This window comes from Brassica rapa, chromosome A08, assembly GCF_000309985.2.
Source record: "Brassica rapa cultivar Chiifu-401-42 chromosome A08, CAAS_Brap_v3.01, whole genome shotgun sequence".
Lineage (NCBI taxonomy): Eukaryota > Viridiplantae > Streptophyta > Magnoliopsida > Brassicales > Brassicaceae > Brassica > Brassica rapa.
The window spans coordinates 22,274,135-22,294,913 of NC_024802.2; the positions used below are offsets into that span (position 1 = coordinate 22,274,135).

The 20,779-nt window shown below is 38.9% G+C and overlaps 5 protein-coding genes, 1 long non-coding RNA gene and 1 pseudogene across 14 annotated transcripts; 3 read left to right on the forward strand and 4 right to left on the reverse strand.

The window, feature by feature from the left end:
- Nucleotides 1-50: 50 nt before the first annotated feature.
- Nucleotides 51-1,832, reverse strand: LOC103836512 (pentatricopeptide repeat-containing protein At1g05750, chloroplastic). Its single transcript, XM_009112781.3, has one exon. It carries the CDS (start codon nt 1,784-1,786, stop codon nt 308-310), a length of 1,479 nt encoding a protein of 492 aa, XP_009111029.1. The 5' UTR covers nt 1,787-1,832; the 3' UTR covers nt 51-307.
- Nucleotides 1,833-1,987: 155 nt separating this feature from the next.
- On the forward strand, nt 1,988-3,484 carry LOC103836514 (15 kDa selenoprotein). The gene is given in 5 exon segments (NM_001301967.1): nt 1,988-1,999; nt 2,002-2,177; nt 2,475-2,533; nt 2,648-2,829; nt 3,250-3,484. Coding segments are annotated over 5 exon segments (501 nt in total). The 5' UTR covers nt 1,988; the 3' UTR covers nt 3,323-3,484.
- A 144-nt stretch (nt 3,485-3,628) lies between these two features.
- Nucleotides 3,629-5,790, reverse strand: LOC103836515 (transcription factor bHLH153). Of its 8 annotated transcripts, none has more exons than XM_009112790.3 (6): nt 5,395-5,767; nt 4,578-4,700; nt 4,431-4,493; nt 4,285-4,350; nt 4,138-4,182; nt 3,629-4,040 (listed from the first exon to the last, which is right to left on the reverse strand). In XM_009112790.3, the coding sequence occupies exons 2-6, from the start codon at nt 4,686-4,688 to the stop codon at nt 3,879-3,881; spliced, it is 447 nt and encodes a 148-aa protein (XP_009111038.1). In that variant the 5' UTR covers nt 4,689-4,700; nt 5,395-5,767; the 3' UTR covers nt 3,629-3,878. The 8 variants fall into 8 exon arrangements, with proteins under 8 accessions (XP_009111038.1, XP_033132339.1, XP_009111031.1 ...); XM_033276448.1 differs by lacking the exon at nt 5,395-5,767 and adding an exon at nt 4,805-5,366; XM_009112787.3 differs by having other exon boundaries at nt 3,690-4,040; nt 4,431-4,496; nt 5,395-5,769.
- Nucleotides 5,791-8,170: 2,380 nt separating this feature from the next.
- On the reverse strand, nt 8,171-13,284 carry LOC103836516 (annotated as a pseudogene).
- Nucleotides 13,285-13,663: 379 nt separating this feature from the next.
- LOC103836518 (BTB/POZ and TAZ domain-containing protein 3) lies at nt 13,664-18,700 on the reverse strand. Of its 2 annotated transcripts, none has more exons than XM_009112793.3 (4): nt 18,529-18,700; nt 14,904-15,180; nt 14,079-14,827; nt 13,664-14,008 (listed from the first exon to the last, which is right to left on the reverse strand). In XM_009112793.3, the coding sequence occupies exons 2-4, from the start codon at nt 15,129-15,131 to the stop codon at nt 13,873-13,875; spliced, it is 1,113 nt and encodes a 370-aa protein (XP_009111041.1). In that variant the 5' UTR covers nt 15,132-15,180; nt 18,529-18,700; the 3' UTR covers nt 13,664-13,872. The 2 variants fall into 2 exon arrangements, with proteins under 2 accessions (XP_009111041.1, XP_033132335.1); XM_033276444.1 differs by lacking the exon at nt 18,529-18,700 and adding an exon at nt 15,494-15,738.
- On the forward strand, nt 15,713-17,324 carry LOC117127121. Its single transcript, XR_004449907.1, has 2 exons — nt 15,713-15,914; nt 15,977-17,324. It is a non-coding gene; the product is annotated as an uncharacterized LOC117127121 (long non-coding RNA).
- On the forward strand, nt 18,664-20,634 carry LOC103836517 (UDP-glycosyltransferase 74E2). The gene is made up of 2 exons (XM_009112791.2): nt 18,664-19,366; nt 19,696-20,634. Exons 1-2 carry the CDS (start codon nt 18,722-18,724, stop codon nt 20,410-20,412), a joined length of 1,362 nt encoding a protein of 453 aa, XP_009111039.1. The 5' UTR covers nt 18,664-18,721; the 3' UTR covers nt 20,413-20,634.
- Nucleotides 20,635-20,779: the final 145 nt, after the last annotated feature.

A 20,779-nucleotide genomic window follows, 5' to 3' on the forward strand; every position in this document is an offset into this window, starting at 1 on the left:
AGCAGTCTCTCTGAGAAAGCACAGTTTTGGAGTGGTTTTTTATGTGCATGAAGAGGCTGAAGAGAGCCATCAGTCATTAGATTGAGATCGATCTTTGTCAACGTTAATATGACCAGACACAGATGAATACAAATGGATCCCGAGTCAACAAGTACATGAGGAGATGGCCATGAAAGGAAGGGAGCTCGGGTTCTAAGCTTATCAACTCACAGGACTATAAGTACCATGTTTTCAGTGTGGCCTCTATTCACCAGATTTATATATATGGGTATGCTTTGGCAACAAGGTTGCTGAAAGTTCCTGAATTTCAATCCCCACCAAGGGTTTCAACCACACTGCATTGTAATCGCGAATCAGAAGATATCAGCTCTAGAACCTCGCGGATATAACCGTTCTCCACATGGGCACTGTCACCGGCCATGAACACATGTGTCCGATCATCAATCTCTATAGAACTAAACCCAGGCTGCTTCTTTAGACCTAGACCTTTCATCTTCCTTCTCATCTTACTTGCTCCTTCCCACTGTCCATCAGCAGCATACATGTTCGAAAGAATCACGTAGTTAGAATGCCCCTTCACTTTAAGCTCGCTAAGACGCTTCATCATCCTCTCCGCTAGCTCTGTATCGTTCCCATGAGTCCTGCAGGCTGCAAGCAACGACCCAATCACAACTTCATTAGGCTTCATCGGCATGCTCTCTACCACCTTCAAAGCCTCTTCCAGTCTCCCAGCACGGCTATACAAATCCACTAAGCATCCGTAGTGTTCAATCCGAGGCGAGATTCTGTAATCCCTTTTCATAGCTTCGAAATATCCAACACCTTCTGCAACTAAACCTACATGACTACAAGCAGTTAACGCCCCTGTGAAAGTCACCGCGTCAGGCTTAAACCTTTCTTCTTGCATTCTTCTGAAGTAGACCAAAGACTCATGCGCATGCCCGTTAGCAGCAAAACCAACAATAACAGAGTTCCACGAAACCACGGTTCGTTTCTCCATCTCATCAAAAACCTGTCGAGCAAACTCCACACACCCGCATCGACAATACAAATCAATCAGCGAGTTACTAACCCTCACATTGTTCTTAAAATCCTGACTCACAACAAAACGATGCACCCACAATCCAAAAGATAAAGCACCAAGGCTTGTGCAAGCGGCAAGAGCAGAGATAACAGCAACGTAATCTGGCTTCACTCCAGAGACTTGCATCTCACGGAACCACGCCAAAGCTTCCTCGTGCAAACCCTTTTTAACAAACCCGTTTATCATAGCCGTCCAAGAAATCAAGTCTCTCTCAGGCATTTCGTCGAACACCTTTGCGGCGTCGTCGACTCGGCCGCTCCTCATGTATCCGTCGATCATTGTGTTCCAAGTAACCGAATTTTTATCTTCAATGCGATCGAAAACAAGCCTAGCCTTCCTAAAACGACGGCGTTTGGAGTACATGCCGATGATCGCGGTGCCGACCATGACGTGGTTTCTATCGAGGCCAAGTTTACAAGCGTACCCGTGAAGCGAAACGCCCAAGTCTTCGCAATCACCGCATCCGGAGAGCAGAGCGATGAAAGTGATGTGGTTAGGCTCGACGCCGGCGAGTCTCATGGCGGTGAATTCCTTCGCTGCCTCGGCTAATCGGCCGTTGCGTGAGAGGAGAGTGATGCGAGAAGTCCATGAGACTGTGGTTTCAGAGGTAGTCTTTGGATTGGTGTGGTTGTTGCGAGAGATGAAAGGTATCTGTTGCGGTGGCGCCGGCGACGGGATTCCGACGGCGGGAAGGAGGGCCATTGGATATGTGCTAAACCCGAATTTGGATTAAGAAGACCGAAAATGTAAACCGGGAAAACAGATTTTTGTTTGGTTTTATATTACCCGGTCTTTATGAACCGGAGATTATTGCATTTTGGATATTTTAAACCGGGATTAACCGGATCGGATTATTAGCAACCCAACATTAATTTCGCATCTGCGAAGGCTTTTGGATCTGTTGATGAGAAAGAGAGGATGGAGATGGCTCGAGCTTGGTCGAAGATGATGGTGACGGTGATGATCTTGATGCTCACATCGACGATCTCAGCGAAAGAGCAGCTGAGCACTAAAGAGTGCGAGGATCTAGGATTCACCGGCCTTGCTCTCTGCTCCGATTGCCACTCGCTCTCTGAATACGTCAAGGACCAAGGTTCGTTCCCTTATATGCGTGGCTGATTGAGTATACACTTGATATGAATCTCGATTCGGGATGTGTGATGATCTGGAATCTAGAATTGTGGATTAGGATTGCTTAAGATAATTTTTAGAAATCAAGAGTGTATGTAATCTGGAACAGTTAAGAAGAGACGAATATCTTTAGTTTATGAACAACGTTGGAGGCTATCGTATTGTATACATCAATGTGTCTGTATCACGTGAATCAAACTCTTTTGAGGGATATCATATTGCATACATTATGTTTATATTAGTATTGTGTACTTTGCAGAGTTGGTATCTGAGTGCTTGAAATGTTGCGCTGATGATTCTGAGGATTCCATGAGTAAGGTATGATTTTCAAACTGGAGATAGATTAGAGATGGAGACAGCAACACTCATTGAATGAAGATGAGGAGAGTGATGACTCGCTTACACTTTTTGTTTTTCTTTTCGCGACTGTAGGTTACTTATTCAGGCGCTATATTGGAGGTGTGTATGAGAAAGCTGGTTTTCTATCCTGAGATTGTTGGTTTTATTGAAGAAGAGAAACAAAACTTCCCTACCCTTAAAGTTGAGTACGTTTTCAACTCACCGCCCAAGTTGATCATGCTCGATGGAGATGATGAACGTAAGGAAACTATAAGGTAAAATTTGCTTTCCCTCTCTTTCTTCAACCCTTTTTGCTCTGGAATAGTCTGAATTTGTGAGCTCTTAATTTAACAAAGAGTTTTGGTATTTGAATCGAGTTTATCTGACTTCAAGGTAACTTAATAGGCTAATATATTCATGTTAGCATGGTAGATAAATGTGTAAATGCAACTATCTATCTATCCACATCAATTTTGAATTTCACTCTCTGGATGCTCTGGTACATTGTCCCATATGATTACTGAAACTTCTACTTTTGAAAATTGGTTTTTGGAGGAAGTTACTATAATTATCAAGGAGGATGAATAAATCAAAGCTAGTGATGTGTTTGACCTCTTATCCACATTTAGTAGAAGGGCTACATTCCCTACAAAGTTGTAACTCCTTTTTTGTTTCTCGATTTTCTTGCTTTGCAGAATTGACAACTGGAAACGCGAGCATCTACTCCAGTATATGCGGGAGAAGGTCAAGTCTGCTTCATCAAGTTAGTGTAATCACTCTGAATGCCTGTGTCAAAGCACTGTGATCTAATAGTTAAATAACATATTGTGATCGACTTGTCTTTATTTTCTCCATGCTATTTGTTCCCTCATCATCAGTAGTCTGTATGTTCTGAACCTTTGCAATCTAAGTATTGATGCCTTCTTCCAATGTTCTTATGAAAGAGTAACGTGAATCTTTTTATCGTTTACTTGGCTGTTTAGTATAATTACAAGCAAAATCCATCTCACTTCTTGTGTTATAACGGATAGCTTTCGTAAGATCACAACAAAAACTAAGATATCTGAGGCAATCTTTGGCATAAAAATTACTTAGCATTAGAATCGTTTGGTTTATGTTTAGGCAAATTACATAATAAGCTGGTCAAATAAGAAGTCGAATAGTAAACAGCCATCACCAACTCTGAGCTGTTCTAAACCAACTTCATGCGTCTCTGGAGTCTGGTCTATGTATGTTACACATGCATCATCTAAACAATACAGTTGACCTTCTCTTTTAAGCTTAAGACAAAGATCTTAGTAGAGGTTGGGAAGAGTCGAATCAGTCATCTAAAGGGTGACTGAGACTTGACACCAAAAGCTGGAGATGGAGGAGTCTTCACGGGCGCCCAGATATCGGCCCCGTTGCTTTGAGCAACTCCTGCTGTATACTCCATTGGAACAAGACATAATCCTCTGTTTCTCAGGCTGTACTGCTCCAGCTCCTCCTGTAAGATACCCAAAGTTAGTTCAGATCAGAGTGTGAAGCATTGCATTTGCAAGATGATCAGATTGTGATAGTGAACCGGGAATAAATGTGTTTACCTGCGTAGCAGCGGTCATTGTTTGCAGATACGGAGCGCTTAGCACCTGCACAAGAAGAACATGACGTTTTCTTAAGTAAGAAGATGAAAGAATCATGGTTGGTAAATGGTAATGGTATTGAACTGATATGAAGAGAAATGGGCAGACCTTCACTTGTTCATGTAGAAACTCTATGTAGTGCAACGCGTCTTGAAGAACTGATGCAGTGTCGGTCTGTAGCATGGAGGAGTCAAATGAGATTAAAGAAAAAAAATATGTGTGGAGATTTTAATTTTCTTAACAGAAGATGTTACCTTTCCGTAAGGGGAAACTATCTGTTGAAGAGCTGAGATACGGTCTCCAGCTTTGTCCTTTCTCTGCTGTTTAAACCATTTAAGAGAACAAAGATGGAAGAATCATTACCATGTTGCACTCTTGTGAGAACTAGGTTTAAGCAATACCTTGGAACTGAAAGAGAGATCAGACTTATGGCGCTTGATGCTATTTTCTTCAAGAGAACAGACATTCTGCTTATTTTCCATCATCATTCCAGCTTCTCTAGAGAATTCCATCCCTCTGTGACTCTGTCAATGAAAAACACATCAAGAAATGTGAAAACTCATCAACGGTACATGGTTAATATTATATTACTACAAGAGGAAGACATTTCACAAGAGGGTTAACAGACCAAGAAGATTACAAGATCTATATGACTGAAGATCTATGTATTGAACAAATCAATGCATTTGGGAGACAGGATATGGATTTGAGGAAATTTAGCCAAGACAAAGGTTTGGTCAACGAAGTAGGCAAGGACCTTGTGGTCAGAGGCTAAAGCCTGCAGAGTTCACATCAGCTTAAGTATTATTTTAAGGATTCGTAAGCACAATTATAAGCTCAAACAGAATATCTTATGATAACTTGCTTAAAATATTTCCTTAATACACATAAACTGACAATAACATCTTATCTGCATGAATCACTTTCTTCCCTTAAAAACAGGAGAAAACCCCAAACAAAAACAAAACAAAAATCCTCCACGCAACAAAGGAGAACAAATACACTTTCCTCAGGGGATTATTGAACTAACTTAAACAATAAAATAACTTATACTCCGCTACAGTAAATTAACTATCTGAGTAGAAAGAAACTGTAGAACATTATCAAGAAGCTAATCTAGCTGAAAGTCAGCACCAAGAAGAGGAGATAGAGAAATAAATATGCTACAAGTTTGTATAACTAAAGAAACAGAACAGAGAGAGAGAGAGAGAGGCTCACAAACTGGCAGAAGAGTATAAGAAAAATATATTTTCTTCAAGAACACACCACCCACAACTTCTCAAAGCTCCAATTTTATTCCTCAAAACCCTAAAAACAACTGTAGTATTTTTTGTCCTTCAGCTTCTTGACAACACCAAAACCGATAAGACACAAATGTTTCTCCCTCTATCTCTCTCTATGTTTTGTGATTTCTCAGTCCAAAAGGAAAACTCCAAACCGTATTACATGAGAATCTTTTGGCAGGTGATGAAGAAGATGACCTCAGACAGACTGAGTGAAAATGGTGGAGTCGTTTCTTTAAAAAAGGGATTAGAGTATTCGCAAAAATCTCGGCGTTAGAAGAGGGGAGAGAGAAGACACTGTGAATGTATGTATATATGCTAAAAGAACAAGGATCTACTACCATTTCACAACTTTTGCAAACTTTTATAAAGTTCTAACTAGAGAGTAAAGACTAATTCAAGTTACAAAAAAAAAAAAAAAAAAAAGAGTAAAGACTAATTCCTAATTAATTCAGACTAATTGCATTAGGAATAAATAAATACTACTGTTTAACGTTAAAACTTTTTTTACTTAAAGTGAATACTGTTCCTGGAAAACATTTGATTGATATTTTATCGTATAGTAATATTTTGACAGCTATTATGCAACCCATAGGGATGGAGAAAGGTCCTAGCTAGAAGTTATAGAGTTCGAAGTTATATCACTCCCCCAGGTAGAATTCGCTTTTATTATTATTTTCCACACTAGTCATCATTATCATCACTATAGCTAGCATGTAGCCTTATTTTTCTTTGTTTTGACAGTGACATTTGAAAAGTTATTTTTAATTTGTCAAAACATTTGACCAACTCTTATCTTTTCCTTTCAACTTTTTTGCCTCTCTCTTTCTTTTGAATTTTGCTCTCTTTTTTCCTCTTTGAAAATTAACCTCAAAAGTCATTTCAAACAGAGAGAGAGAGGTTAACGCATCTGAATACAGCCAGTACAATTCTCTGAGTTGTTGATATTTCAAGGTAAAATTATAAATCAATCAATCAATCGGTTTCACAATGAAAAGAAAACATGAACAAATGAAAACTAAATAAAGAGAAAGAAAACATCAATTCTTTACAAAATATAGTACAGTGTCACTCACTTTTACATTATTATTTTCATAAAATATGCTACACGTAATTAAATATGTATCAAGTGAGAAAGAGAGAGAAAGTAGATCTGCGGTGGTTTCGGCGTTCGGTCGGCGCGTGAGCGTCCGTGCCAACGCCGGAGTCCGTCGTCCTTCAGTTTAATAGTTTCGGAATTGTCTTCTCCTCATCTCCTTCAGTGGCCGCCTTGTCTGACCTCTGGCCAAACATCCACCGTGGTGGTTCTGATCTTGGAGTGAAGACGCGGTTACTTGGAGGGTTGGCGCGGTGAAGATGATAGTTGGTTGGGTCCTGTTTCCGGGAGGTGGAGGCTTCCACAGCTTCGCCGCCGCCGGTTCTTGTCGCCGCGAGGTGGAAGCTTCTTCAGTTTCGCCGTAGTCGGTTCTAGTCGCCGGGAGGTGAAGGCTACCACAGCCTTGCGTCGTCGGCTGTAGGTATATCAGTGGGTTTGTTTAGGGTTTTTAGGATCCGTTCTTTAGATCTGGTTGGTTGTCTTGCGGGTTTAGTGTTTGAGAGGTTGGGCCTTGTCGGAGGAGCTCTCGAAGAGTGTTGAGGCTCTCCGATGAGTTGATGAAGCGAAGAAAAGAGATGGTTTCGACGGAGGCTCTCCAGGTTATGAGCTCCGGCGAAAGGAAGTGGCGGTGATGTGGTACCGATGGAGACCTGCGGCGAAGACGGTCAAGTCGAGATGGTGGCGACGCGTGTCGTCCTGAGAGTTTAGATGCTCACACGTGTTCAGTTGCCACCCTCCTTGTTGCGTAGTTCGGCCGACGTCGTTCGGGAGTTAAATGGTTGGGCCGACGGCCCGTTAATGGATTCGGTTTTAATGTTTTGGGCCTGTTGCCTTTTAGTTGTATCTGGGCTTCGGAATATGTTATCTGGGCTTGGCCCGTTTTCTTTAATTAAAAATTATCCAGACGGAAAAAAAAAAAACAATGTTTGATGCAAAAAAAAAAAATTAAATATGTATCAAGTAGTATCCGTAAATTAATCATAAGTATTATTCACAAGAGAATTAGATGTAGAGTGATAATAAATAAGTTAGATTTGATCATAAATAGCTTAAACTATTGAAGTAACTGAGAGACGAGTAAGACAACTTTAAGCTTGTCTGACGTCAATGCAAACACGCACAGAGATTCAGACACGCTCACAAGACGCGCGCGCGTGCGCATAAATATCATAAACTCGCGCTTTGAAATCATTCACGTTTCAGGGGTTCAAAAGAATCGCGTTCTAAAACGCAGAGTAGGTTAAATAGAGATTTGTGGGGACAGATGCAGAGACCGTGCGTCGCAAAAGTCCAAGGAATCAGCGGTTTCTTCAAAAGGTTAATGGGCCCCAACGCGTTTTTGGTCTTTGTCTCCATGTCACTATCTTCTTTTGTCCTTTTTTTTTCTATCTTGTGGCGACCGGATTAGGTAATGTACTATTACCTCATATGTAATGGGTTAATGTTAGGCTTTAGCTTTTGTAATAAGTTAAATTTTAGTTGGGCTTCGTTTGAAAGCAGCCTGTAATGTTTTTGGCCTTTTAATTTTAATGAACCTTTTGTGGAGAAAAAAAAGACTCCAAAAAACATAAGAATTCATTAATCTTCAACACCATAATGAGTTATGGATTTCAAGTCACAGAAAAAAAATTTCTTACATGGTGCAATGAATATCAATATATCATCAAACGTAAATTTCATAAGATAACTTGAAATCAAACGTGAATTCTAATCAAATATGTAAAATTATCAGTTGTATAATCAATCTTTTTTTTTTTTTTGGTAAAAATGTTAAATTCATTACCAGTTTTCAATTTTTTATAGACAAACATAGATGACAAGAAGCAGAATACAGAAAATAAAATCTAACAGAAACTCAAACCTAATGTTACAGAGCCTATCTACAAGAATAACAGCAGTACACAAAAGAAAACATCAGAGACAGAACACTCGCTTGCCGCAGAAATCAAACCCGCAATTAAACCGAGAGATTGGACCCGGGAGAAATTGGCGAACCGCGGTGACCAACTCTTAATGATCGGGTTGTCAAAAACAGCTCGCTAAGACCATCTAATCTGCGACCTTCATGGACAAACTGCTAGACTCGTGACCAAGGACACCTGCATTGAGAAGGTTGAGCTTTATTGGAGAAGGAGCACCCACAAGCCGCCACACGCTATCGAACCTGCATCAGAAAGACATAAACAACAACCTCCACCCTTAAGGCAAAGCGGACCTGAGACAGCCCTAGATCAGCCTCAAAACCCTGCTATCTCAGCACGTGCCGCCACCAAGGAGATGAGCCACGGTTGACAAGACCAGCAACTCATCTCTTCGCACACGCCCCTGCGACGGAGAACCCGCCGTAGACCATTCTGACTTGGAAACGAAAGCAGCTCGAGGAAGCCTCTGAGAGGAAGATTGACCGGCCCAAAAAGCACGTTGCTGGAGACCACCGAGACAAGGGGAAGAAGCACCGCAGCTCCACCGTCTAAGGGATCCATGACGCCTTCAGCCAAGCTAATCCACTCACCCAGCCGAGAAGAGCAAGCAAAGAGGGCAAGAGGAAGGAGAGAGATCTCACAACCAAAGTCCAGATCTGACACCAGATCCAAACCCCCGCCACTCAACGCACCCAGAGGAACCGCACATCCACTCTCCGCCCTGCTTCTCCGGAGATCCAAGTCCGACGCGCCAGATCTGACCCATACGGAAGCGCAAAGACACAGAACCACCGAAAAGGAAACAGAGGAGAGGAGAGAGAGGAGAGGCGAAGAGGGAACAAAAACAAAGAGAGGCGGGCGACCAGCGACTAAGGAGGAGGAGGAGCGCCGCCGGCCACCCAAACGTGAAAAATTAGGGTTTTATTCTAGAGAGGATTGTAGAGAGAGAAAACTTTATTTTTACGTCAGGTAGAATGATCTTGTATAATCAATCTTTGTAATACTTCTCATAATAACATAATTGATTATCGTAAAAAATTAAAAATATAAAAATACCACAAGTTCTTAGCATTTTTTATTTCCAACCCCTTGAATTTACCTTTACACCCTTTGTGTTGTGTTATCAGTGATTCTTGTTACTCTCTTCTCTTTGAAGACACTCCTTAAGTCCTCTAACAATCTGTTGCATGGCTGGCCTCTCAGCAACGTTCTGCGAAACAGAGGCCAAAGCAAGCTCCACAATTTTCCAAACAGAGTTGGCATCAAAATCTCCCCCCATTTTAGAATCAACAACGTTGCTCACATCATTAGTAGACTTCAAGATGGATATCACCCAATCACTCACATGCACACGCTTCGTCTCTGACTCACTGATCACAGCTTTGCCTGTAATCATCTCCAATAAAACAACTCCAAAGCTGTAGATGTCACTCTTCTCGTTTAATTCATTTGTTTTAAAGCATCTGCACATTATTTTAACAAACAGAACACAATCAACACAATATTTATTATATATATCTTATATAGGATCGATGGTCAACTTTGGACCGAATCCATTTTATATATTATTTAAGATCTCTTGCAATATCCAATGTGGTAGACTTTGTAATAGAGAGAGAACTAACAGTGGATCAAGATATCCAGGAGTTCCAGCGACAAGAGTGGACACGTGAGAACGGCTCTCTGTCTGAAAACTCCTAGAGAGTCCAAAATCTGCAAGCTTTGCTCTGTTGTTCTCGTTCAACAATATGTTCGATGTCTTCACATCTCTGTGAACTATCGCAGGTTTGCATCCACTGTGAAGATACTCCAGCCCTTGTGCTGCATCAAGTGCAATCTGAAGTCTTTGTCTCCAGCTCAAGGAATGGTCATACTTCCCTGAGAGATGATCTGCCATGTTTCCATTAGCCATGAACTCATAGACGAATCCCATTTGATTAGATTCATGGAAATAGCCGATCAGTGCAGTGAGGTTTACGTGATGAACCCTCACAAGTACTTCAACCTATACAAATATATGTTGTTAGAGTCAACCTTAATGGTGGGAATGCTCATTTGAATATCTTTTATATTTGTTATTATTGTTTTAAATTTTCATTTTTACAACAAAATTAATTTCTAAAACCATGACATGTGTCTTTGTAGTATGTAAAGAAGTTTTTTGAAATACAAGTTCTCAAAGATTTGTTCCTTCTTCTTAATTTTAAATTTTTTAATTATTATTTTGTGGATATACTTTGGCTAAGGAATCAAGTACATTACCTCAGAGCGAAACTCTTTGAATCCTTGAGCTGATGATTCTGATAAAAGTTTAACTGCTACTTGAAGGTCGTTATAGTAGCCATGGTACACTGTTCCGAAACCTCCTTTACCAAGGACACGGCCAAAGTTATTTGTCATCTTTACAATGTCTGGAAAGGTAAGAAGTAATGTGTTTGAATCCGCCTTAGGACGGTTTCTTGTTTCGCTGTCTGTATCTTGTTCCACTGTCGCAAAAATAAAGTTGAACAGTTGGTAATGTGATAAGCAGTTAGATAGGTATGTCAATAGACTGTTACCTGGCTTGTTACTTCGTTTCTTGATCTTCCAAAACACACCAGATAATAGCAAGAGAATGAACAATGCTGCCAATGATGCGCCAACCGCGGTTATGAGTGTTTTTTTGTTGCTTTTTACGCAAGAAATCTCGGTACATAGGCCTGGATTGTCTCCAACCTTTAGCAAGAGTGGTCCGCTCATTGATCTTCTTAATAAGTCAGATGGAACTGAACCTGTTAGCTTGTTCTTCTCTAGATTCCTGCAGGTGTTATTAAGAGTTAGAGCCTGTCTTTTATCGATCTAATCTGTTATGACATAACTTACAAAACCCTCAAGAACTTCAGTCCTGACAGGGACTCTGGTATGTCTCCGGTTAAGTCATTGTTTGATAAGTCTCTGCCAATTAAGAAGATAAATAGTAGTTTAATTCCTTGTTCAAATCAAGAAACTCTTTAACAATATAAAGAAAGATAAACTCACAGCTCTTCAATCATTGTGAGGTTAGAGAAAGAGGGAGATATGTGACCTGTTAACCCGCTCGAAGATAAGTTCCTGAATCCTTTAAGCAATCAATATACAAAATCTAAAGATTGAACAAGAACATATGAGGACAAAACTACACTTACAGTAATGTGATTCTTGGAGGAGCAAAACTAGTATCACTGCAGTTAAGTCCCTCCCATATGTAGCTATTAGGCAAACAAGGATCTCCTTGCCAGTTTCTCTTCACTTTATAACTCATCTTTATACTCGTAACCGCGTCATCTGTACATTTTAACTGAAACCATTGATCAAACTATGATTAAAAGATTGAATTAGTTTAAGTCATCTTACAAGCACGTACCGTCGTCTTGGCTAGTAAGAGACTGCGAGTAAGTATTGCCTACGTAGATCTCTAGAGCATTAATAAGCGGTGGAAGCGTAGACTGGGGGGTTCTCTCGAGAGTAAACCTAATATCTGTTTGGCTCTCAGGCGTCAGAACAAAAGTGTCTGACCGAAGATACTTGGGACTGAAGTCAGCTAGTGTCTCCCCGTTAATGCGGATATGGAACTCTCTTGTCTGGTCAGGTGTGAGACTGAGATCCTCGACCTCAGCGAAGTGCATGTAAACAAAGTACCTGACGGTTGGATCACTGTTCTCCAAAATCATAGTGATGGGGCTTGTTGCGTTTGTGGGAGTCAGTGCTGTGCTCATCACCGAGCTTGGAAGGTTGTAACTATTACTATTGCCTGAAATAACTGGACGTGATGTATTGATCTCTCTATATTGTGTCCCCAGTTTGCGAGGAATCCAGATTCGGTCATATACATCTTCACTATACCTGATTTTTTTTAAAATAAAACATTCCCAACTTTATTACAGTGTAGGTAAAGAGCTACATAAACAGAGAATAAATAGAAACAGAGCAAGAAACAGAGGATGGAACAGAGAGTATGAAACAGAGAATAAGTAGAAACAGAGCAAGAAACAGAGGAGGAAACAGAGGATAAGTAGAAACAGAGTATGAAACAGAGAGCATAAAACAGAGGATGGAACAGAGGTTTACCTGATATGTTGTGAATCATTGAGAGAACCAAAGTTCCAGCGTCTGGAGAAGAACAGAGCACTATTTGGAGAATCGTACGTCGTGTTGTCGTTACCGAGAAATCTCAGCTCTAGAGTCGAGATAAATGGAGTTCCTTTACCTTTGTTTCCCAAACAGACAAAGATTTTCTCAGACTGGCTCAAGTAAACAACTTCTTTGGTCACTGGGAGGGGTGTGTTGTTAAAGGACAGATTTGTCCAGAGACTGCCACCAAGAAACAGATCAAATTCTGGTGAACTGTTTTCTCCGCGTAGTTACCGTACAAGAAACTGGTTCTTATCAAGTACTTCTTACCTTTCCCCTGTTCTGGAATCAGAGTGTAACAGTTTCTTGAACCTTCAGGAAAGCTCCTCAGGTTCTGAAGCTGTCTTTGAGCAGCGAAGGAGAGCGTTTTAGAGACTCCGGTTTCAACAAAGGATGAATCAGAGACGTAGTTAATGCCCGTTGTGTCGTCTGTGTAGGATGATCCACTTGGGATCCCACAGTCAATGCTTATGAAACCTGTAAGATTATACATTTTCATAAAACAGGATTAGACTTTCTTCATTTCAACGACTCTTAGAGATTAAATAATCAGTTGATAAATTATAACCTGATTGATCCTGGGAAAGAACTGAAATGACCAAACACAGTGCAAGATATACCAAAAATGGAAAACGAACGTTTCCCATTTTAATCTGGCTTTTGAGAAAAGGCAACAAGAAATGGGTTTGAGATATGTGATGTGATGAAGTTTGAAGTTCTGTATTTAAAGAAAAAAAAAATTGTTTTGGAGGTAAACTCTGAAGACCAAAAACATAAACAAATTGGAAGTTAAGTGATTTATATTAGCTACTTGCTCTCTCTGTGACTTAGCAAAGTCAATGAGAGAACTCAGCTGATGTTTTCAATATATAAACTAAAGTATTTTTTTCAGTATAAACTAGCAAGTAGCAAATATATATTTTCAGTACATAACTCTAACTTAAAATATGTGTTATACATGACTAGCATGATCTTTATTATCTTCTGTCTGCCTTTAAAGTCTTCTGAGACTACTTTGATATGAACAACACATTGTATACAAAAAAAAAAGAATTGTATGATGATGAGAAAACTTCTTTACAACACTGTCAAAGATCAAGACTCAGCATGTATATAACAAAGTAACCAACAACATGGTGAAGACAACATTTGTTCCAAAACCACTATGGTGGGCCTTGTTCATGACACATAGTCTTTATCCCTATCCCTTGTATATATTTACACTTCAATGACTCTAAAACCTATCTTATATCAAAGCAGAACGGCGTGAAGAATAGAATGGACCAAGACTTCTTTTAGCAGCTGTAGTAACGTTTTCCGCAAGCAACCTCCATTTAGACTCTTCTCTCTTGCTAATCTTCTTCATCTTCTCCTTGAAGTTCCTACAAGTTATAAAAGAAATGATTACAAACTGTTTATATAACATTCGAAGGATCTGTTACTGGAACTTACCGGCAGAGAGGGACCTCGCAAGAATCAGAACTACCACAGAGACAAGAGTGAAGCTGAATAAGCTGCCACATCCTTTTACAATGACCACACGAAGCCCTAGCAGACTTGCATCCCAAGAAATGTCTAAGCCCACCTTCAACACCTTTACAAGCCGAGAACTCACACACAGCTTTGCTTCCCTTAAGCGCTTTACCTCGAGGCCCTATCGTCCCACAACCTTCTCTATATATATGAACAAGAGCCTCCACAGCTTCATAAAGCTCCAAATACATTCTCCTCTCCTCCACCTTCTTCCTCCTCTCTTTCTTCCTAGCGTCTGCCTCCACCACCGCCTCAAGAAGCTCTTGCTCTAGCTTACGATCACCTCGCGTCATCACCTTCCATCCTTCCGTTGAAGATACAGACTTAAAGTCTCTGATGACCATTGAAACGCATAGAAAGCTGATCCTCGCGGCGTCGCAGGTTCGAGCTAGCTGGAGCACGTCGATGACATTCTCCTTGTTGATCCATCCTTGACCGAGAACCTCTACGCAGACTCTTTTGAGAGATGGGACCGAGTAGCAGTGTGAGAGAACCAACAAAGGGAGCACGTACTTCTTCATGTCTTCCTCCTCGTAGCTGCAAGAGTAGAGAAACCGAATGAACATGTAGACAGCTTCTTGAGGCACTCCGAGGAACTTGAGGTGTGAATTTCCTTTTTTGTCCCTTGACTGATGTAGAAGCTGTGGCATTACAGGTGAAGCTGCAGCCTACATAAGATGCAATACAACCTTCTCTTAGCGTATTACTTCTCTTATATGAGATGAAATAAGACTTTATACTTACCAGTATGTATGAATGGGCTAGAAAATGAGATTTGTTATCGACTTCAACGTATGTATCTGCTCCAGTGCCTTCTTTGAAAAGCTTATCCCAAGTTTCTATTGTTTCTTGGGGCACAAGGCGTGATGATGAGCTCGAGGGTTTGCTTCTGGAAGCTTGGTAGGTTACACGAGGAAGAGGAGGAGGTTTTGGAATATTCTTGGCACAAGTAGATACTTCTGAAGAAGCCATTGAATCAAATCCCGCGACTTGAGAATAGATTATGTTACAGTTCTTGAATCTGCAAAGCATCGACCACAATGTCAAGAGTCGTACGTGAGAGCTAAGCATCGACCATAAAGTTCGAAACTTTGACACAAAACTGATCAAAACAGAGGCAGAAACAGAGACTGTCACAGAACCAAGAAACGAAAGAACAGAGAAGCAAGAACGTTCAACAGATGAAACTATACGTAAAGATTCTCAGTTTCGCAGTTCATCATTGCAAGATAAAGTAAGCAAAACCCAGAAACTGTAACGATCGAAAAGTGCTCAAACCCAACGAAGAACAGAGGAAGGGAGAAGAAACTGGAAGAGTCTTTGATCATTCTTACCCAGAAACAGAGACGACGACGTTTACCCAATACTCGGCCGAGATGATAAAGAGTATCTAGGTGAAGTTCATAACCATTACTCTTTCTTCAATCACCACCAACTCAACGCGATGCAGAGAATGATGATCACAATTGAAGAGCGAAGAAAGAGAAGTTTTTTTGGTGCCAAGTGGTTGGTTTCGTCCTTTAAGTCTAAAGCACACGGGAAGTAGCAAATTTGCTTACTAAACGTCTGCCAAACGACGTCGTTAATGAAGAATTAGGAGTATGGCATTTTCTGACATAAAGAACGAAAAATTGAAGGCCACGAATGATTTTTAAAAAAGAATATTATTAGCTTAAAATGATTTTGAGGGGAGAGATATTATAAGGTTGAAAGACGTATATGGCTGATCTTGAATTGCACTAAAGACTAAAGTTAGTGCTCCTTGTCACCGCCATTTTTGTATTCTGTCTCTATGCCCGGTAAGTTAAACTAAATAGGTTTATTATTGGCACCTTATCTTACCGACCAGCCGGTGGAAAAATAGTACCGACCAGTCTAATAATATGATGGATCCTTACTAGAAATTATATAAGCGCAGAATGTTCACTGTAAAAAGTAAAATTAATTAAGAATGGTAAACAAATTTATCCAACAGAGTCAAAATCAAGAACTTGGACTTTTGTAAATAAGATCTATGAATATTACTGTAGGGACAACATATGAATTGAGTGATATAATAAGGTAGTGCTAACCAACTTTGTCACGGGTTTCGAGTGGACGGCGACGGAAAGTTCTTAAAACGGAGTGATCAAACTCAATAGTTTTATTTTGCAGAAATGTACTGTAAGCTTGGAAGAGCTTGGAGATGACGGATACATGTGACTAGTCCAATAAAAGAGCAACCGGCGTTAAACGACGTATATGTTTGCCTTCAAATTACATGTTAGTGTTACAGCTACGGGCCCAAATAATAGAACTAGAAGCCCAATTATTGGATATAAAAAGTACATTATCTTTCTTTTTTTTTAACGACAAACTATTTTATTAATATCAAACTGGATTCAAATGTTTACATGAAACATAAGAGATAAACAACACATTTTTAAGAAGATTTTGAAATTGGAAAAATAATAACACGTTGCTATCTAACTCATCCGTAGAATAGGCTGATACGCTAACTTTATCCATCTTCGTTCTCGGTCTTAGATGATCTTGTTTTTGGTTGTCATGCATTGTGACCAAAAGCCTCTTTTCTTTTCGAAGATCATTCGATTGGATCCATCTGTTACATCTCAATCCGTCCTATACACTTCCGCTGCAGGAGATAACATGTGTTGTTATTGTCTTAACTCTCCATGATCTAGGTTTTCTCCCGATTTGAAACCAACAAACACAATAACTAAAGTACTCCACATTGTGTTGATGTTGTAATATAACCATTGGACGCTGTTTCAGAACACTATTTCCTTCATCTTGGCCATTACCAGACTCCTCCCATTTTTTATTTTTTGGTACATTATCTTTCATATTTTTTAAATACTACCATAAAGTTTTTTTTTTTCATTTAAGAACTTAAAAGACCTTCATTAATAATTTAGATTTTATAACTTTGAAAATGTACTGTCTGATAGTTATTAGCGGAAAAATGATGTACATCAACATAGAGAAATTTGTTAGCATATTAAAAAAATTATATGAAATAACGAAAAATATACATATCATCACTTGATAAACATCTAGGGAGATCCAATAACACATGTATAATCTGATTACCAAAAAAAAAAAAAAAACACATGTATAATCTATTTGGAACTCTACTATTTTACATACTGAGAATGTATATAAGTGAAACGAAGACTAGTCAATAATGTATAACTGAATGTTTTTAATATTCCTATGAACAAATAACCGTCGACCACTCATAATTCAAATGAAAATGACGGCAGAATATCTTGAGCCTCAAGAAAGAAGAGTCGCCAACGACTCGGGTCTCTTTTGGAGCAGGTCCAAAGGCAGTAAAGAGTTAAATTAATAGAAAAAATAAAAAAGTATGAGAGATGTAGCTCAAAAATTGCTCGAATACAACAATAGAACTCTTCTAGATACTCTAAATACAACTGTTATTTTATAATTAACCTAACTATTTAAAGATAAATAAAGTTTAATCAGATAAATAAAATAAATTATAATAATAATATAAATCTGACAAGAACTCCATTGAACAACTTTTAGTGTGGAAGAAATTCTTAGCATTGAATTTATAATCCTACCGTTTCACAAAGATAGTTTTTTAGTATTTTTACATATATTAAAAAACATATTAAATCACTATAATAAATATATTGTTTTCTATAATTTTCAAATTTTGATAATTTTTAAGTAATAGTAAATTAATAAAGTCAAATAATTTTTTTAAAAATTACAATTTTTTCATAGAAAATACAAAAAAACAATTTTTGTAAAACAATTTTTTTCTCTAAAACATCTAACTTAATGAAACGGAGGAAATAGTTTATAAAACCACTTCTTCAAAGCAAATTATTTGTAAATATATGGTATATATATATTACTTTTAATTAGTATCAATTGGCTTGTTGCTGTAAAAACAAATATTTCTTATCAACAGTATTTTGAAGTTAATTCGTCTTGAAAAATTGTAGATTTTCTCACACACACAGCAACAAAAACCCACAAGCAGGCGCTATATGAGCTACGCTTTTAATACTAGTAGTAAAGTAGCTTTAGATAGCATGAGATGAGTATCTATCAATGATTTACACTTTGGATCCGGGTTACATCAGCAATGACCTCAACAGTAGTAATATACAGCTGAGCTGCAGTGTATGTGTCTCCCCCATGGTGAAGAAGACAAAAATAACCTAATAAAGTATATGTTTTTTTGTTGGTGTTAAAAGTATAGGTAAACATGCGTATACTGTATACATGTTGCGAACTATATATATGTCGTACACTGGGTACTTATGTCACATGCAAATTACAATAAATAATTATGTCAATATATAGATTGGTGGGTTGCATTATCACTGACCTCGGCCTCTGTTCCACACATCTTGGTCGCCACGGAACCTTTACCTTTTTTGTATTCTAGTCCAAGAAATCGCCCCACCAAAGACGTAGTCATATCAAAGTCTTCTTAATCCGATATTATGGCTATATAAACACACCCACATGTTAGACTGAGTAAACAAGAGCACAATAATAAAAAAGATAAAAGAAAAAAAATGAGAGAAGGATCTCATGTTATCGTCCTGCCTTTCCCTGGACAAGGCCACATAACTCCATTGTCCCAGTTCTGCAAGCGCTTAGCCTCAAAGGGTCTTAAGCCCACTCTTATCCTCGTCTCCGACAAACCCACTCCGCCTTACAAAATAGATAACGATTCAATCACTGTCTTCCCCATCTCCAACGGCTTCCAAGAAGGCGAAGACCCGTTACAAGACCTAGATGATTACATGGAAAGAGTAGAAACCAGCATCAAGAAACGCTTACCGGAGTTGATACAAGACATGAAGCTGTCCGGAAACATTCCTAAGGCTCTTGTGTACGACTCCACCATGCCGTGGCTTCTTGATGTAGCTCATGATCATGGTTTGAGAGGTGCCTCGTTCTTCACGCAACCTTGGCTTGTCTCGGCTATTTACTACCATGTTTTCAAAGGCTCCTTCACTGTACCGTCTACGAAGTATGGTCACTCGACGTTAGCATCTTTCCCTTCGTTTCCTATGCTGAATGCGAATGATTTGCCTTCTTTCCTCTGCGAGTCGTCCTCTTACCCTAATATACTACGGGTTGTGGTTGATCAGCTCTCAAACATTGATCGTGTCGACATAGTGTTGTGCAACACTTTCGATAAATTGGAAGAAAAGGTAACGAATATTTATCCACATAGGAACATGTCTATGTCTGATGAGGAAAAATATCCAAATTAAAGCATATATTTCAAAATTATTTTATCAACTGTTATCCAACAAAATTTGTTAGAGCATATCATTGGTTGGGTTTTCAATAAAACTTCCTTTTTGACAATCTCAAATTAACACATGTTTTAATGTTGGAGAAACTCTTATCACACATATTACTATCATATTATTTAAATTAATTGATGTTCTTAAATTTAATAAAAAGAAATTTCTCTAGCCTTGTTTTTTTTATCTTATTCATTTATGTGATTTTATCATTAATTTTTTTTTCTTAGTTGTTGAAATGGGTCAAAAGCATGTGGCCAGTCTTGAACGTAGGACCAACGCTTCCATCGATGTACTTAGACAAGCGACTCTCTGAAGATAAGAACTATGGATTCAGCCTCTTCACTGCGAAGTCCACTGAATGCATCGAGTGGCTAAACTCAAAGCAGCCTAGTTCGGTTGTCTATGTATCATTCGGAAGCTTGGTGATTCTAAACGAAGACCAAATGATGGAGCTAGCAACTGGTCTGAAACAGAGCGGATGTTTCTTCTTGTGGGTTGTAAGAGAAACAGAAACAGACAAGATTCCCAAAAACTATGTAGAAGAAATTGGTGAGAAAGGACTTATTGTGAGCTGGAGTCCTCAGCTTGAAGTTCTTGCGCATGAATCTGTTGGTAGTTTCTTGACACATTGTGGATGGAACTCGACGTTAGAAGGGTTAAGTCTTGGAGTTCCAATGATTGGTATGCCTCATTGGACAGATCAGCCTACAAATGCTAAGTTCGTAGAGGATGTGTGGAAGGTTGGGGTTAGGGTTAAGGCAGAAGGTGATGGATTCGTGAGAAGAGAGGAGATAGTAAGGTGTGTGGGAGAAGTTATGGAAGGAGAGAAAGGGAAAGAGATTAGAAAGAATGCCGAGAAATGGAAAATGTTGGCTAAAGAAGCTGTTGCTGAAGGAGGTAGCTCTGATAAAAGCATTGATGAGTTTGTTTCTATGGTTTGTTGAATGATTTAAATTGAGATGTTAGAAACTAAATGTCTATTGCAAATTCACTGTTTTTTTTACAAATTTTTTTACTATCAGTTGTTGTTTTTGTTTCGTTTTGTTTTGATAATTCACTTTGTTGTTGTTGTAATAAGGATGATTTTTCTCAGGTTTCAAACGAAACACATGCATGGGGAATTCATTATATATTTATATATATACTTTTGGGTTTTTGTTCGTTAAGACTTATAACTATTTTAATTTTTGTCAACAAGACACTATTTATTATAAAACCTGTTGAAAACTTGATATGTGCCATGTTTTGAAAACTCTACGTGCGCATTATTTTTTCAAATCATAGTTTCATTTTCAATGATTGACTAAGCTA

Excerpts from the sequence above, each read along its gene's own strand:
- LOC103836512 (XM_009112781.3), bottom strand. The coding sequence starts at position 1,786 with ATGGCCCTCCTTCCCGCCGTCGGAATCCCGTCGCCGGCGCCACCGCAA.
- LOC103836515 (XM_009112783.3), bottom strand. The coding sequence starts at position 4,688 with ATGGAATTCTCTAGAGAAGCTGGAATGATGATGGAAAATAAGCAGAAT. Across the intron at positions 4,351-4,430 it reads TAGTTTCCCCTTACGGAAAG|ACCGACACTGCATCAGTTCT; the intron begins GTAACATCTTCT and ends TCCATGCTACAG. Across the intron at positions 4,041-4,137 it reads CAATGACCGCTGCTACGCAG|GAGGAGCTGGAGCAGTACAG; the intron begins GTAAACACATTT and ends GGTATCTTACAG.
- LOC103836518 (XM_009112793.3), bottom strand. The coding sequence starts at position 15,131 with ATGGCTTCTTCAGAAGTATCTACTTGTGCCAAGAATATTCCAAAACCT. Across the intron at positions 14,828-14,903 it reads TAGCCCATTCATACATACTG|GCTGCAGCTTCACCTGTAAT; the intron begins GTAAGTATAAAG and ends CATCTTATGTAG. Across the intron at positions 14,009-14,078 it reads TGCGAGGTCCCTCTCTGCCG|GAACTTCAAGGAGAAGATGA; the intron begins GTAAGTTCCAGT and ends TATAACTTGTAG.
- LOC103836517 (XM_009112791.2), top strand. The coding sequence starts at position 18,722 with ATGAGAGAAGGATCTCATGTTATCGTCCTGCCTTTCCCTGGACAAGGC. Across the intron at positions 19,367-19,695 it reads TCGATAAATTGGAAGAAAAG|TTGTTGAAATGGGTCAAAAG; the intron begins GTAACGAATATT and ends TTTTTTTCTTAG.